Genomic DNA, 17,079 nt, shown 5'->3' on the forward strand with positions numbered 1-17,079 from the left:
GGTGAAGTATCTGAGAGGTCGGATCGTCCAACGTTTAAATTAGACCCCCGTTCCCAAGTATAAGTCGAGCGTGCGCGCCACCTTGCGGAACATAAGGGCATAGTACTACTCCTCTGTGATACAAGTGTCGCCTGAAATGCAAAGATACAGCAGACGTTCAGGGCAGCATTCAGACCTAACAACCTTAATACCATCAAACTTTATACAGTTACCTCCATAAACAATTGAACCTGCTAGGCAATACTCTTGACTTCAATAGTTTATCCGAATCAGCCCGTATCCATCTACTATCAAGGGGTTCACCTTTCCTGTCACATTCTACAAACTGCAGTATATTACAGTTAACCCAGTTATATATTGTACATACGAAACGTTTTGCAACTACCTTGCAACCTGACTTATATGCAAATAGCTGTGAACTGTTTGTTTTGATATTGTCATTTATTTTTATAGCTTGTCAGTTATCTTTTTTTTTGAGAGGTGATGTGAATATTAGCGTACTGCTAGAGTGTATTACCTCTCTGTCCTGTTTTTTACTTTAATGTTGAATAAATAAAAAATAAAAATAAAAATTGAGGCACTGTGGGCCTCCTAACATGGCACGCTTTTTCGCACAGTGCGCACACTCACTCCATTGTTTGTTGCAGAGAGTGGTCAAGTTTTGATGACTGAATTTTTAGGCATCAAAAAACATACGTTGACAAGAAATGCATTCATGCTGCTCATGCTGTTCATGAGCCCTTAACTCTCCGCATGACAACGGCTGAAGTTGCTGGACGTTTTCGAGAACGTACCCGGGTTGAATGCACTGAATGCGGCGACCCGACTAGCAAAATCATTATGAAAAAAACACGACGACGTCAACATAGACAAAACTCTGAAAAAAGTCTACTTATCGGGAAATATCTTCGACCTCTCTCGAAAGTTTCATTTTCATACTTGGTATGAATCATCAGTTAGAAAGCTACACATCTTTGGAGCGTTCGCACTCCTGTCATCTTCATGGAAACTTTCCCGTGGGAAAATATCAGCTGCAATGTTTATGTTATTGTCCTATGATCGGTTTCTACTCAAGTTCAACTAATATTTAAAGATGGATACATGTGAAACTTTATCTCTTGTATGTGTATGGCAGCTGTGTGACCGCTTGGTAGGTCGCCAAACACACAGTGACAGGTGACCGCAGTGTTTAGCCGCTACCAACATTTCTTCATTTTTTCAAATAACAAGAAATGAATAATTAGAAGTAGAAGTATATCTTGAATGTGTGCAAGGATTTAAAAAACGCTAGATCCATTTATTGTTAGCAAAGTTATTGCTTCTTCGCTTAATTGAACGAATCCGAGTCATTGCCAAATGTTTGCCGATCAGCGTCATGGTCTACTCGCCTTTCTATGTTGGCGCCGGGCCAGATCAAGAGGGGCAAAGTTCAGAGAGCAAAGTCAGGCTCAGCAACATGGCAGGTATGGGCATTTCCTGTGCTGTAAGCAGATCTATTTATTTCGGAGGATTTTAACAGCCATTGTAACCCGCACTGTATGTAGTTAACTACCAACATTATTACGTTCGCCAAAAAGGTTAAATTGTCGGTTTGTTTGTTAGTGTGTGAACAACATAACCTTTGGTGGATTCTAATGGTATTTTGGGTAGCGATGGCAACTTATAGTGTGCTTTATGTACATACACTACAATCCAACATGGCGCAGATGACGTCAAAAGAAAAGCCTGTATAGTTGAATACTGTGCGACCGTTAGGAAATGTAACCATATATTCTACATGCAAGAATGAGTGGCACAAAAACAACGTTTATTACCTCCATGAAATGTCATGAAGGTTATATTTTACCCCGCGTTTGTCTGTCTGTCTGTGTGTGTGTAAACAAAATAACTCATGAACGGTTGGGTGGATTGGTTTTATACTTGGTGTGTTGGTAGTGTCTGATGAAAGCTGAAAATGATTAGATTTTGGACCCCCTAGCGGCTACCCTTGATACTGCAGCGCAACTTCCGGTTTTGCTATCTCGGTGTTCTGCACATGCTATGGTCACGATTTTTGAGTATTAGATAGCTCTTGTGCTCAGGAAGAAATGACATAAGTTTTTGCCCCCTAGCGTCTAGTTTTGGGATAGCAGGGGCATTTTTGTCAAAAACTTCTGAAGAGGATTACTCAAGAAGGGAACAATGGATTTTCATGATTTTTGGTATGTAGGTACCTTAGACAATGTTGTACACGATAAGATACTAATTATGCAAAATAGGAATACATTTGCATGATTAATGAGAATATTCTATCATAGTCGTTTTTTCAATGTATCTCTTGTCCTGGACGTGATATGGTCTTGAAATTTGGCTGGTAGATAGCTTGCAGTGTCATGGCAAAGTGGGACAGGTTTCAGCCCCCTAACATTTAATTTCGGAACTGCAGGGGCATTTTTGCCAAGACATTCTAAAGAGGTCAACTGCAGAAAGGATTGACGAATTGGCATCATTTTAGGCATGCAGGTAGCTTGAGCAAAGACGTTCATAATGATATGCATGTTATGCAAATGAGGGCTTAATTTGCATAATTAATGAGGGAATTGTATAATCCCATTGTTTTTCAATAAATGGACCAATAAATGTAACACATGTTCATTATGATAGGTGGAATATAAGCAGATACCAATTATGGTAATGAGGAACGTATTTACATAATTTATGTAAAAATTGCAAAACCACTTTATGATTAATAATGGGAATTTTATAATTGTGAAATGTGTAGGTTAGTCAATGATGAACAACACCATGCATAAATTATCTTAATATGTTAGTCAATTGCATGAAATTTACGAAAGCTCTAAATTTTCATGGAGGTATGAGGTCGCCGAACTCTAGTTTGTACTGATAAGTGAATTGCACTCCGACAGGATTACTGAAATTCGGAAAGTTGGCCATGGTGCACCATTCTCATGAGCGGTTTTCGGCAAGTTTAAGAGCCTGGCAGGCGGCCGTAGAGACCAGAAAGGACGACATGTACCAAATGTCTTATAAAGCCAAGGTTCCAGACTCCATCCTGTGTGAGCCGGGAACCGACCTGCGTGTGCTGGGGATCGGGAGTGGATCAGGTGAGACCGCCATGTTGACCTTGAGACATGTCAAATTTGTTTTTAATGGTTTTCACTCGACTATGTTTAGGCCCTGAGTTGCAAAGTGAGCATTTTATGGCAGAAACAATTATGGGTTAATGACCCGCACCGAGGTGTATATGGTGTCATAATGCCTGGCCTTTGCTATAACCACCGAATAAAACCACCGAGTGAGCGAAGTCATATGTTCAACCTTCCTGACCACTTAGATTTCATAATGAATGTTGCTTGGAGGGGTCTATTTTCTATTTGCACGCTCAGATCAGGTTTAGGATTCCCAGAGGCTGCCATCCTGATAATCAAATAAACATGGCTTTATTGACAAAACTGAACTTTATTTCTTGTCAGGGGAGGCCGATAGCGTCATATTAAAGAAGCTTCTACAGCGCCACAGCAGTGTGTACAACCACAGGGTTGTGGAACCGTCGGGAGAATTGCTTACGCGATACAAGGTGAGGATCGTCTGAACTCTTTTTCCATGCATTTTCAACACGTACAGTTTCTCTGCCATACAAACTGCTAGACAGGTGCGATAAGTGTGCATATATACCCTAAGGTGATGATGAAGTGTCGCTGTTTCGCTTAAGCGTTTACTTTGCTAGTACTTGTGTTGCGTTAATTCATTACGATGAATCATGGTGGATGTTTTCAACAAAATATGACAGACTCTGGCCTGACGCAGTCAAACTAATCCTAAAGACTAAAGGCTCACGTTACTGTAAATCTAAAGGCACTTGTTGGTGGAGACATGATCCTCGGTGCTGTTAGATGTGACTGGCGTCAGCAGACAGCAGAAGAATACTTCCAGACGAAGGACGACACAAAGTTCCACCTGATCCATGCTGTCCACGTTCTGTACAACGTGGAGGACCATGACTCCATCTTGCGGAACATGTGGGAACAGCTGGCAGACGGTGGCTACATGTTTGTCGTCATGCAGTCAGGTAAATTCAGAAGGTCTTCATGCTGAAGGAGACCTAAAAACCCGTGAAAGTGGCTTCCATCTCTTCTCTATTAAATTGATCACATAACGTTGTATGGCTGTGTCAAACTTTCAACTGTAATAATATGAATTTCTGTATGCATGGATACCTATTGCAGTCCCTGTTCAACTCCTGCTTCTCTGCCTATATTCACAGACAAAGGTGGCTGGGGAGGGCTGCGGCACAACTTGTGGGAGAAGTTTGGCCAAGGTGACCGTTTGAAGACATGGTTCCGCACGTCCGATGACGTCAATCAGTGTCTTGACAGAAGGGGCATCAGCTACGTCACATCAGTGGACGAAATGAACATAAACGTCTCAGAGTGTGTTAAGGAGGACTCAGAGGCGGGAGAGTTGCTTCTCGACTTCTTGACACACACGCCTTACGTGTCGAGTGAGCCTGAGATAAAAGCGACGGCCCTGGAGTACATCCGGGGTAATTCATCATCGGTTGATGGCAAAATTTTCTTCAACGCGTTCGATGAGCTTATTCTATCATCTAAAACCTTTACAAAACAATGAAAAAAAGATCATTAGATCTAGAAATTGTTTTGGATTTGCACTGTTTAACTAAACCAAACATATGATCACTTTATCGTCATACTAACATCATAACTTTACGTATACCTATATCTTTTAACATATTCCGCTTGTTGTGCCCGCATGCAAGGTCAAATAAAAGGGTGAACTTCAATTATTATGTCGCTCTAGATAATGGTCCTGTAAACCAGCTATACAGAGACTGAAAGGAGTGATACCGTACGTGATATACGACTGGAACAGTGTACATCAGTGTTAGCTATACGTTTTGTCTGTCATTGCCATAATAAGAGCCAAGTACGATCTTCACACATATGTGCTAGATGTCATGCGATATCTCGTCGAATAGTGTTGTTGGGAAATGTATTCAACAATAAACTTCACTTAAACCAAAAATGTAAATATACCTTAAGTTGGAAATTTAGAACTTTAATCTTTATTAATAATCAGATCAATAATGTCAATATTCGTTTTGTCGAATAATGTATCCAAATGCAACTTTATAACATTACATTGTGATCAATCCAAACATTGGCATGTGAGAACGAAGACCACCAATAATCTTTTCAAAGTATTTGTCTCGAAGTATTCTTATTTCAGTTTATTACCTTCACAGTTTTCATATGCATCGACATTTCGAGATAACATCGAGCGGATCGGCTCGCCCAGTCGGCACAACACTCGAGCCTCGGTGCTTTTAAATGTGACTGGCGGCAGCAGACAGCAGAAGAGTACTTCCAGACGAAGGACGACACAAAGTTCCACCTGATCCATGCTGCCCACGTTCTGTACCATGTTGAAGATCTTATTGTGTGGTCCCCGTTCCTTTACCAATCTCATATCTGTTGTGTATTTGTAATTTCCAGCCAGATTTACCAGTGGCATGAGATAGTATCAAAGCTTAGGAGTACAGCTGGCCAAGGGGAGTCATCAGACATTTCATGGTAGCCAAAAACACTCCTAGGCCGGCTTCACTCCTCTGACAGCTTTTGATACTATTTTATGATCTCTTATGCTAATGTAGGATCTGCTTGGAGCTTAGTGTATTTGGTTGTTTATTGGCGTACATGCACACTGAAACAACACGCCCATCATCTTTAAGGAAACTCAAGGATTTTTAAAGTATTAGATCTACTTATTGTTAGCAAAGTTCTTGCTTCATCGATTGAACGTATCCGAGTTTGGAAAGAATCCAAATGTTTACCGACCGGCGCCATGGTATACTCCCTCTCCGGAGCTCCATGTTGGCTCCAGGCCGGGTCAAGGATAGGGGGCCAAAGTGCAGGGAGCAATATCCGGTTGACCAACATGGCAGGTATGAACATTTCATGCGCATTAAGGCAGATGTACTCGGTTTTTTTAACAGCCATTATAACCCGCACTGTAATGTCGTTAACTACCAACATTATTACCTTTGCCAATAAGGTTATATTTTCAGTTTGTTTGCCAGTGTGTGAACAGAATAACTCGAGAAGCCTTGGGTGAATCCTGATGATATTTGATAGGTCGGTAGCGATTGCATCTTGGTGTGCTTTATATGGACGTTCACTCTAATCCAACATGGCGCAGATGACGTCAAACGAAAAGCCGTATAGCTGAATACTGTGCGACTTTTAGGAAATATAATCATGTAAGAATGAGTGGCAAAAAGCATATTTCTTGTACTGATAAGTGAATTGCATTCCGACAGGGTTACTGAAATTCGGAAAGTTGCACCATTCTCAAGAGCGATATTCGGCAAGTTTTAGAGCTTTAATGGCAGTCGTAGAGACGAGAAAGGACATGTACCAAATGTCTTACGAAGCAAACATTCCAGACTGTACCCTGTGTGAGCCGGGAGCCGACCTGCGTGTGCTGGGGATAGGGAGTGGATCAGGTGAGCCGCCATGTTGACCTAGAAACTTGTCAAACTGGTCATGGCCTATATTCTTCGCTGCTTTGCGATAAAAAATATACCTTCGTCAAATAAAATTCGTCAAATAATATGATGTCTCATTACAATGCAAATGAACAGAGAGAGAGAAAAAAATGCTGCAGAAAAAAACTCAGGGAACTGTTATTCAATGGTTGTCCTAAATTACAGCCACTCTTGCCTAACCGCTTTCCTCATTAACTATGTAAATTAGGTCCTAATTTGTATAGCAAACGTTATATTATGTAAATCACCATCTAAGCTTGATACAAAAGCTATACTAAACCCGTAAACCCCGGCCGTCGTATGTTTCCAGCCAAAACGCCAACCGCAATTCCAACAAAAACCGCTAGGAAGCCAAAACCTACACCACTTACTGTCTGCCCTTCCCTCAAAAATCGACGTATTGCAGAATTCAGTAAGGAACCCATAATCAAAATCGACCGTTGTTTCACTGACGTCTACAAACCTTACGAACAAATATCAGGAAAATCTAAAGCTAAGCTATCCACAGCGTGTCGACTTATAAACGCCGACCACAAAAAACAACAAGAATGAATAATCATACCCACCCACTCGGTCGACAACAAACGGCACCAAAAACAGGCACTACTTATTATCAAAACTCAACTCAATGTCATGTCAGGAGAGACTGACAGCGCCATCTTGAAGAAGCTTCTACAGCGCCACAGCAGTGTGTACAACAGGGTCGTGGAACCGTCGGGAGAAATGATCGGGCGATACAAGGTGGGATCATCTGTAATTTACTCGTGTTCCATGCATTTTCAACGTTTCTTCGCCAGTCAGGTGTGACAAATGTAGCCTTGGATATATTACCATGTGATGATTAAATATCGATGGCTTTGCTTTGCTCATACCTGTGTTGATAAATCACTTTGTGACACAGTGGCGGTCTCTGTAGCATATGTCCTGGCCCGAGGCAATCAAAGTAATCCAACAGGATCGTGCCACTGTAAATCCATAGGCACTTTTGCGAGAAGACACAAGCCTCGGTAAAGTGAGATTTGACTGGCGTCAGCAGACAGCAGAAGAGTACTTCCAGACGAACGACGACACAAAGTTCCACCTGATCCATGCTGTCCACGTTCTGTACTATGTGGAGGATCTTGACGCCACCTTGCGGAATCTGTGGGAACAACTGGGAGACGGTGGTTACATGTTGGTCGCCATACAGTCAGGTAAATTTTGCAGGTTTTGATACTTAGATGTTAACGTTAAGACCTCAACATGTTATAGTTTTTAAAATTCTTTTCTCTCTATTTCACGAGTATTTCAAAACTATCAGTTGTAACTACCGTCGATGTAAAAAAACAACAACTTCAAACTACATAAACTATTTTGGGGAGGTATAGACTCGACGAACTTCTCTCTGATTGTCCCCATGTTGACAGACAAAGGTGGCTGGGGAGGGCTGCGGCACAAGTTGTGGGAGAAGTTTGGACAAGGTGACCGTGTGATGACATGGTGCAGCACGTCCGGTGACGTCAAACAGTGTCTTGACACAAGAGGTATCAGCTACGTCACATCAGTGGATGAAATCAACATAAACGTCTCAGAGTGTTTCAAGGACGACTCAGAGGCGGGAAAGTTGCTTCTCGACTTCTTGACACACACGCCTTACGTGTCGAGCGAGCCTGAGATAAAATCGACGGCCCTGGAGTACATCCGGGGTAATTCGTCATCGGTTGATGGGGATATTTTATTCAATGTGTTTGACGAGTTTGTTTTATCACATAAAACTTGTGCGAAAAAATAACAAAGATCATTGCATCAATTGTTTTCAATTTGCACTGTTCAACTAAACCAAACATATGGTCTTTATCGCCATACACACATCGTCACTTTACGTTATCATGTACGTTTATTCATGTACGTCTAGCTAGCACAACATATCTTTTAAAATATTCCGCCTATTGTGCCCGCATGCAATGTAAAGTGAAAGGGTATGCTTCAATTCTTATGTCGCTCTAGACAATTGTCCTGTAAAGTGTAAACCAGTCATGTACAGCTGAGTGAGAGGAGTGATAATGTACGTGGTATACGACTGGAACAGTGTAACGTTACATCAATGCTATACATTTTGTCTGTCACTACCATAATAAGAGCCAAGTACTCTCCTCAAACATATGTGCTACATGTTATGTGATATCTAGTCGAATAGGGTTGTTGGGAAACCTATTCTACAATAAACTTCAGTTTAAATCATAAATGTGAACATACCTTCAGTTGGAAATTTAATACTTTGATCTTTGTTAATAATGTCAATATTCGTTTTGTCGAATAATGTATCCAAATGCAACTTTACATATTGTGATCAATCCAAACATTGGCATGTGAGAAATAGGACCGCCAATAATCTTTTCAAAGTATTTGACTCGAAGTATTCTTCTTTCAGCTTATTACCTTCATTATTTTCATATCCAGATCCATTAACACTTCGACATCAAACCGCGTGACGTGAGCGGATCGGCTCGCCCAGTCGGCACAGAACTCGAGCCTCGGTGCTGTGAAATTCGTTTTGTCGAATGTAAAACTTTTCTGCCCCCCCGGGTGTCCAAATAGCCCGGCATACATTGTGATCAATCCAAATTTTGCCAGGTACCACCAATACTCAAAATTACCTGTATACTTATTAACTTTGAGTATATACCGGTTCTTGCGGTATTTTGTATTTACGCCTTTCGGCAATTGTATTCACAGAATTCAATTTATTACCTTCACGGTTTTCATATTCATTGACGCTTCCAGATCAAATCGCGTGAAGGGATTTGCTTGGTGAAGTAGGTACTTTGGACAGAGATGTACACAATGACATGCAAATTATGCAACTAGGACTTAATTTACATAATCAATGATTAAATATGTAATTGTAGATATTACTTATGCACAGGAGACCCTAGTTTGCATGATTAATGTAAATGTGCCATAATTGTATAGTGATATAGAGGTTTTCAACAATCATGTGGGACCGCGTATTATGAAGCGAAGTAAAGGTGAACAGCATGAGACACAAATCATGCAAAACAGATTTTATATACATAGGAGGAAACGTTACAATATCCTTCTATGCTGAGATAAAACATTCATACTTTGAACAAGTTGCGCTATTTGGGTAGAGAAGATGGTCAAATGAGACAATTTATGCAAATGAGGATCTTATTTGCATAATCAATGGATATGCTTACGATACCTCCCTCAGAAAGGTTGATATCATTTGGCGACGGTATGAGGTCGTGGAGCTCTAGTTATCAATAATTTTAGCACATTGCCAGCAAGTTTTTCACTCGGGAAATTGAGCGAATCTACGTCATTGCCAAATGTTTACAAACGTTGGGCGTGGCCTACCCGCTTGTCTATGTTGGCAAGAGGTCAAATCCGGAGCTGTCGAGGGACCAAGGACAGTGGACTAGCATGGCAGGTATGTCGGTATTTAGACGGTTTTAAGAGTCATTATACCCACAGTGTATAGCTGAATGCTGTGCGACCTTTATCAAATATAAACATGCGTTCTACATGTAAGAATGAGCGGGAAAAAGCGACGTTTACTTGTCCTGATAAGTGACTTGCATTCCGACAGGGTTACTGAAATTGGGAAAGTTGATGCACCATTCTCCAGGGTGGTATTCGGTAAGTTTTAGAGCTTTTCTGGCGGCTTTAGAGATGAGCAAGGACATGTACCAGATGTACGGACCAAAGGTTCCAGACTCCACCCTGTGTGAGCCGGGAGCCGACCTGCGTGTGCTCGGGATAGGGAGTGGATCAGGTGAGCCGCCATGTTGACCTATAGACGTGTCAAATTGGTTTTCACTGGTTTTCACATCAGCTATGCTTAGGTCCTGAGTGCATAAGCATAAGATTATTAAAGAAAAAACAATGATAATTCACAACCCCTTCTTGATTACCCCCTTCCAACGTTTCCAACAAAAGACCTAATGCAATTCTAACAAAGCCGCCATGGAGTCCAAACCTTTAATACTTACTGTCTGCCTTCAAAGCTTTTCATCTCTTAAAAGATAAATAACTAACTCAATATGCCCAGAACACGAGATATCAAAACCGGAAGTTAGGGTGCAGTACTGCAAAATGCAGCTGGAAAACATTTTTATTATTCGCACGATCGCATCAGGTTTGGGTTTCCAGAGGATGTCGTCCACATAATCAAATAAATATGGCCATATTGACAAAAGGGAACATTATTCTTTGTCAGGAGAGGCCGATAGCGTCATATTAGAGAAGCTTCTACAACGCCACAGCAGTGTGTACAACAGGGTTGTGGAACCGTCGGGAGAAATGCTTGCGCGATACAAGGTAGGACTCGAGTTCCATGCATTTTCAATATGCACAGTTTCTCTGCCATTCGAACTGCTAGATAGTTGTGGTAAATGTGCATATGTATTCCAAGGTGTGATGAAGTGTCGAAGTTTAGCTTTTGAAAGCTTTTACCTTGCTAGTACGTGTGTTGTGTAATTGATTCATCACTTTGAAACACCGTGGATGTCTGGGTTCTCTCGCGTTTTCAACGAAGGCCACTGGCCTGACGCAGTCCAAGTAATTCAGCAGGATCGTGTCACTGTTAATCTATAGGCACTTGTGCGGGAAGATACAAGCCTCGGTGCTGTGAGATTTGACTGGCGTCAGCAGACAGCAGAAGAGTACTTCCAGACGAAGGACGACACAAAGTTCCACCTGATCCATGCTGTCCATGTTCTGTACCATGTGGAAGATCTTGACGCCACCTTGCGGAACATGTGGGGACAACTGGAAGACGGTGGTTACATGTTTGTCACTATGCAGTCAGGTACATTTTAGTACTGAGGTCTTGATACTGAAGGAGACCTAAAACTCTTGTGAAAGTGGTTTCCATTTCTATTAAAAACATATAACGTTGTACGGCTGTGTCAGAACTTTCAACTATAAATTACGGTATGCATGAATAGTTATTGCTGCCCCGCAAAAACATCATGGCGATTTGATGCACTTAGCAGTATTTTCAGATACATCAGCAGTAGAGGTCGATACAACCTTCACTGAAAGTAGTGTGGTATATAGTCCATTACTGTAACACCAGCTGCTCGCATAAGTTGTACGGTAGCATGTGTTACTGACAACCTCTCGTGGCCAGGAGCCAATCGGTCCCTTCTAGGGACTGTATTTGATTACGACCTCAATGTACCGGGTCAATATGATAGATGTTTGTTTGTGTTTCCGTCATTCTTCAGTGGCTTGTTCCCTAATTCACGTTTGTGAAGGAAACAAGTGGTTCAACTAATGGTGTAAATTAGTACTAATTTGCGCAGTTATGGGTGGAATTCATGCATTATGCTCTACATGTATGATAGGAACTAAGCACATACCATGTGCAACGTAGAAAGATCAACAGACATCAGTTATGCAAATGAGGACCTGATTTACATAACTTATGATAAAATACCCTCATACCATAGTGATAAATGATGATACTCTCATACTTGTGAATGGGATAAACTGGTAATGCTTGGGTAGAAGGTAAAGGTATACTTAATGTATGATTTATGATTTTGATTTAATAATCATAACAGTTGCAATTGAAGGCTAGACAGAGATATCCATCAGTTAGAGATCCAACTGTTGGAATTTAACAAAATTTTCGAACAAATGTAGAATTTGAAATTCAAAAATTCCTTTTTTTTGTATTTTTTCCATAAATATTTTTCATGTACATGAATCATGTCATTATGCTCAACGGACTCATGTTTTTTCTGCTTTTCTCCATGTTCATAGGCAAAGGTGGCTGGGGAGGGCTGCGGCACAAGTTGTGGGAGAAGTTTGGCCTAGGTGACCGCTTGAAGACATGGTGCAGCACGTCCGGTGACGTCAAACAGCGTCTTGACACAAGAGGTATCAGCTACGTCACATCATTGGATACAAACAACATAAACGTCTCAGAGTGCTTTAAGGAGAACTCAGAGAACGGAAAGTTGCTTCTCGACTTCTTGACACACACGCCTTACGTGTCGAGCGAGGCTGAGATAAAAGCGATGGCTCTGGGGTACATCCGGGGTAATTCGTCATCGGTTGATGATAAAATCCTCTTTTCAGCGATGAGCGAGGTTATCCTAGCATTGAAAAATTGTGCAAAAGCATAGAAAATGTCGTTTTTTAAAACTGTTTCATCAGACCATTTATAGGATCACAAAATATATCTTGGACTCAACATGCTACACTCAAAACCATATATGGAAGTCTTCGAGAAGTTTGACTTTGACTCTGGTATCGAGTTTGAGAACCTAGAGCAAGCTATGTCGGATAGGGCCCTATGGGGTGGAATATGTATTAGCCTGGTCCTGACCTCCGGTCGCTGATGTATGTATCGTGCAAATCTCTCCACATTATACATGCTGTGCCCGGAAAGTAAGATCAAAGGGTATGCTTCAATGACAACGTCGCCCAGATGATGTATTCTGTAAACAGGTCATGTTCAGTCTGAGGGGGGGGGGGGGGTGATTTATGAATTCCAAACGAAGCAGTGTGCATGGGTATCAGTAATCAAATTAAGATCCGACATGTGTGCTATATTTTGTGTGATATCAGACATGCTAGTGCTGTGAGGAACTCAATCTGTTCAAAAGAACAAACATAAAAGAAAACACATACCTTCAGTTGGAAATCTAGAATCCTGACCTTTGTCAAAATTTGTGATTATAATTCGTTTTGTCGAATGTAGTACGGTAAAAAGTCACTATTTTCTGCCCTGGTGTCCAAATGCGACGTTAAAGCCCGGCGTACATCAATCAGAATATCGTCAGGTACCGCCAATAACGTTTGTATATAGTGTTTGTGCAATAATTAACTTGGAGTGTGTACTGGTTCTTAAGATATTTCATCCTCCACCAATTTCTAACGAAATGGGCAAGCCCTTTCATTAACGGAAATATTATCGTGGATTGATATACAGTCCTTACTCAGCTTTATGATTACTCATGTCAAATATTTGAAAGCGCCAATCAAAATGGTTGGGAAATTATGCTATTGACCCTTCACCTGCGTTTAACTCGCAGGTGAAGCCATGGTCTATATTAAAGCAAGGTAACCTTTATTACGCGTGACAAACAAGAAAAGGCTATGAAAATAAAGCAGTTACATGTATATAGCTAGTTATATATAGCCTTAACGGAATTTCCCTTCGCGTTTTGATCATATACTGCTGCTGCCTTCAAGAGAAAGGCCTGTGCAGGGATTTCCAAAGCGAAGACCCCATCTAGCTTGTAGTACAAATGCACCGACAGTTCCAAAAGGTAACACCATGTCACTGAAGGCCGGTCATAGTTCATTCACTTCACTTAACCTCAGCTCACCTCAGCTCACCTCACCTAAGCCATGACGAACTGATGCGTCCCTATAACCGGTCTGCCTACTTCATTCCTGGCCTGATAATGGCTGCTGCAGTCTTAAAGTGGATAATAGAATTAGTCCAGGACAATTTTCAGGGCTCTGGGCTGGCTCTGCAGACGTTCCTTGTCCTCTGCGCAACTTTTCTTCTGGTATGCGTCGTCTTCTTCAAGCGTTCCAGAAACCTTCCACCTTACCCGGCAGGACGTGTGCCTGTTCTCGGGCACCTCCTCGCCTTGGGCCGAGCACCTCACCTCGAGCTGACGGCGTGGAGGCGGCAGTACGGGGACGTCTTCACTATCAGGCTGGGGATGGAAGATGTGGTGGTTCTGAACGGCTATACTGCCGTCAAGGATGCGCTCGTGGACAGGTCCGAGCTGTTCGCGTCCAGGCCGCAAAGCTACCTACTTGATTCGACGGTTGGTTTCGGAAAAGGTAAAACATTTCATTTCAATTCCTTTCACCTTTTTTATATTGAAAACTTGCATTAGATTTTCGGAGTCAGTTTATCTGTACAATTTCTACATATATATATATATATATATATATTATGAAAAGATAAAGGGAAACATGTCATATCTTTCTATACCCCAAGGGCAAAAGCTTTGTCTCTCTCCCACCACACACAAACAAATACAGACACACACACAGACACATGTATGTAACATAAATTGCGAATTTGTTCCTGTAGACATTGTTTTTGGGCGTTGGGGGTCTGAGTTCAAACAGAGGAAGAGATTTGCCACCAGCACCCTAAAAACCTTGGGCATGAAGGTCGGAACTGGCAGCATCGAAGAGCATATCCGAAAGGAGACGAGCTTTCTACGAAATAGGGTGAGTTGAAATATTAACGAAAATAATTATGGAAATACTACATTTTAACACGATATCTGCTAGACAAACTTGTCATTTTACTTAAGAATCTATTCTGTTTAGATTGCAGAATACAGGGGAAAGCCTGTTGACATCTCCCATGACGTCACCGTGGCGGTTGCGAACGTCATCTGCTCTATGGTGTTCGGGAAGCGCTACGACTACGAGGATGAAACGTTCCGGGAGCTCTCTGAAGCGGTTGTTGCAGTGATGGTTGAACTTAGAACTGGACAGATCATCAGTGTCTTCCCTCTGCTAAGGTTTGTTCCTGGAGGTCAGTATAAGTTTCTGGCTATTTCTACCGCTACGTCATCGATCAGAAGTGCCCGAAAGTTTATAGCCCCCCCCCCCCCCCCCCGGGTCTGTGAGTAATTGACGGTATGCCCGGATGTACATGTAGATTACCTATATGGGTTTCCATTTCGCCCAAAATACGTAGATTACGACAACGTACTTACTAAAATACGGCATAGGTGACCCTACTAAGACATGTATTGTCAGTTGTAATTCTAATACAAACTGTAGAGCTTTGGTGAGGTTTTCTTGCTGTTCAAATTGGTTTTCCACATTGTCAGCAAACAGTGCTCTACCAACAACCTACAATCACTACCGTGCACAGTGAACCGAGCCAGCTGCATGGTATCTCGACAACTCGCCAAGATCCAAAAGGTGTTGAGGGAAGAAATGGCTCGCCATGGAGAACACCTGGATCGCGAGAACCCGCGAGACTTCATCGACTTCTGCCTGCTGGAGCTTGCACAGCAGGAAAAGGTGGCTGGTCTGACGGAAGAAAACATGCTGTACATGACCCAAGATCTATTCTTTGCGGGAATAGACACAACCACTAACACTTTACTGTGGTGTCTACAGTACATGATTTTGAACCCGGACATCCAAAAAAAGGTACATGTCAGAATCTAAACGTTACCCAGGTGATTTAGGCCAGACTCCGTAGGGCCTAGCAGAGATTATTAGGAATTTAGCATTCATTCGATTGTACTGGCTAACAAACATTAATCTGCGCATTTCTTCTAGATTTAGAAAGCCTTGTCGTGTTGCTAATGATTACTTCATTAGTAGTAGATTGGTTTTTATTCAGTCACAAAATATACATACAATATACAAGGCCTCGCAGTCAAACCATCAAGGTTGACTGAATTGTGCCTGTACTTATTACAATTGCTCTTCAACAGGCACAAGAGGAGCTTGATGCCGTTGTTGGTGAGAGTCTGCCCACCCTGCCCCACCGCTCCCAGCTGCACTACGTGAACGCCTGCCTGCTGGAGGTCATGAGGATCCGCACTCTTATTCCTGTCACAATTCACGCCACCACACAGGACGTCATAGTGCAGGGATATGACATTCCCAAGGGAAGTCGGGTATGATGAGTTTTATAATATTCAACCAGATTTCTGCAGAAATTATTCCTTTGTCCAGATGTAGCCACGTTATTGGATATTAATTAAGGGATCTATTTTCAACATAAAATGGACATCTGCTTGAGGTTTACCCATACCAGGAAGAAATTGTGTTTGTAGCCTTGTTTCTATTTGATTGATCCAGGTACTTCCGAACCTACCCTCCCTCCACATGGACCCCGCCTACTGGTCGGACCCGAAAGATTTCTGGACGTGGAAGGGAACGTTATCAACAAGCCTGAGTCCTTCGTGCCATTTTCTGGAGGTAATTAATAGGGTTAGAGATGTTATTGTTTGTCGGATGTGACCACAGTAATGACCACTCTCTATTTTATTGTATATAAGCCTGATCTTACAGGTCAATCTTTATTTCCAGGGCGTCGTGTGTGTCTTGGTGAGCAGCTGGCCAGGATGGAACTTTTCCTGTTCTTCTCGACTCTGCTGCAGTCCTTCAAGACGCCAGAGGGCGCTCCTCCTCCAAGCACTGACGGTGTCTGCGGTCTGACGTTGTCCCCGCATCCATTCCAGCTCTGCGCGATACCGCGTAAGTTCATGCTGAATTCATCAAATAATCAGTATCACATGACATTTGTCCTATGCACTTTGAATGAATGTGAATAAAATAGAAAATAAAACAATCCAACTCGGGATATGTTTTCAGATGTTATGTGCGTCAAAACATGTCGAGAAAGTTTGTAAACAAAAGGCAAATTGTATCGCCTCAAAATTCTTCAGGCGATTGACCCCCTTTGCCGAGTAATTACTCAAGAAAGCACTTGTTTCATTCTCGTCCTCAGGCGCCATCCCACTTCACCACCGATTCTGACCACGCCCCCTCGG

At 42.0% G+C, this 17,079-nt stretch overlaps 4 protein-coding genes across 4 annotated transcripts; all 4 read left to right on the forward strand.

Moving 5' to 3' along the window:
* Window positions 1-1,375: 1,375 nt before the first annotated feature.
* LOC118413286 (histamine N-methyltransferase B-like) lies at window positions 1,376-3,592 on the forward strand. Its single transcript, XM_035816608.1, has 3 exons — window positions 1,376-1,463; window positions 2,907-3,104; window positions 3,474-3,592. The coding sequence occupies exons 1-3, from the start codon at window positions 1,376-1,378 to the stop codon at window positions 3,590-3,592; spliced, it is 405 nt and encodes a 134-aa protein (XP_035672501.1).
* Window positions 3,593-3,822: 230 nt separating this feature from the next.
* Window positions 3,823-5,101, forward strand: LOC118428039 (histamine N-methyltransferase-like). Its single transcript, XM_035838007.1, has 2 exons — window positions 3,823-4,069; window positions 4,265-5,101. The coding sequence occupies exons 1-2, from the start codon at window positions 3,874-3,876 to the stop codon at window positions 4,627-4,629; spliced, it is 561 nt and encodes a 186-aa protein (XP_035693900.1). The 5' UTR covers window positions 3,823-3,873; the 3' UTR covers window positions 4,630-5,101.
* Window positions 5,102-6,402: 1,301 nt separating this feature from the next.
* LOC118413352 (histamine N-methyltransferase-like) lies at window positions 6,403-12,976 on the forward strand. The gene is made up of 4 exons (XM_035816736.1): window positions 6,403-6,523; window positions 7,206-7,306; window positions 11,165-11,378; window positions 12,341-12,976. The coding sequence occupies exons 1-4, from the start codon at window positions 6,403-6,405 to the stop codon at window positions 12,703-12,705; spliced, it is 801 nt and encodes a 266-aa protein (XP_035672629.1). The 3' UTR covers window positions 12,706-12,976.
* A 1,016-nt stretch (window positions 12,977-13,992) lies between these two features.
* Window positions 13,993-16,931, forward strand: LOC118413436 (vitamin D(3) 25-hydroxylase-like). The gene is made up of 7 exons (XM_035816853.1): window positions 13,993-14,383; window positions 14,640-14,782; window positions 14,885-15,095; window positions 15,441-15,724; window positions 16,015-16,195; window positions 16,385-16,504; window positions 16,616-16,931. Exons 1-7 carry the CDS (start codon window positions 13,993-13,995, stop codon window positions 16,858-16,860), a joined length of 1,575 nt encoding a protein of 524 aa, XP_035672746.1. The 3' UTR covers window positions 16,861-16,931.
* The last annotated feature ends 148 nt before the right edge of the window (window positions 16,932-17,079 follow it).

This window comes from Branchiostoma floridae, chromosome 1 (assembly GCF_000003815.2).
Source record: "Branchiostoma floridae strain S238N-H82 chromosome 1, Bfl_VNyyK, whole genome shotgun sequence".
In the NCBI taxonomy this organism is placed as follows: Eukaryota; Metazoa; Chordata; class Leptocardii; order Amphioxiformes; family Branchiostomatidae; genus Branchiostoma; species Branchiostoma floridae.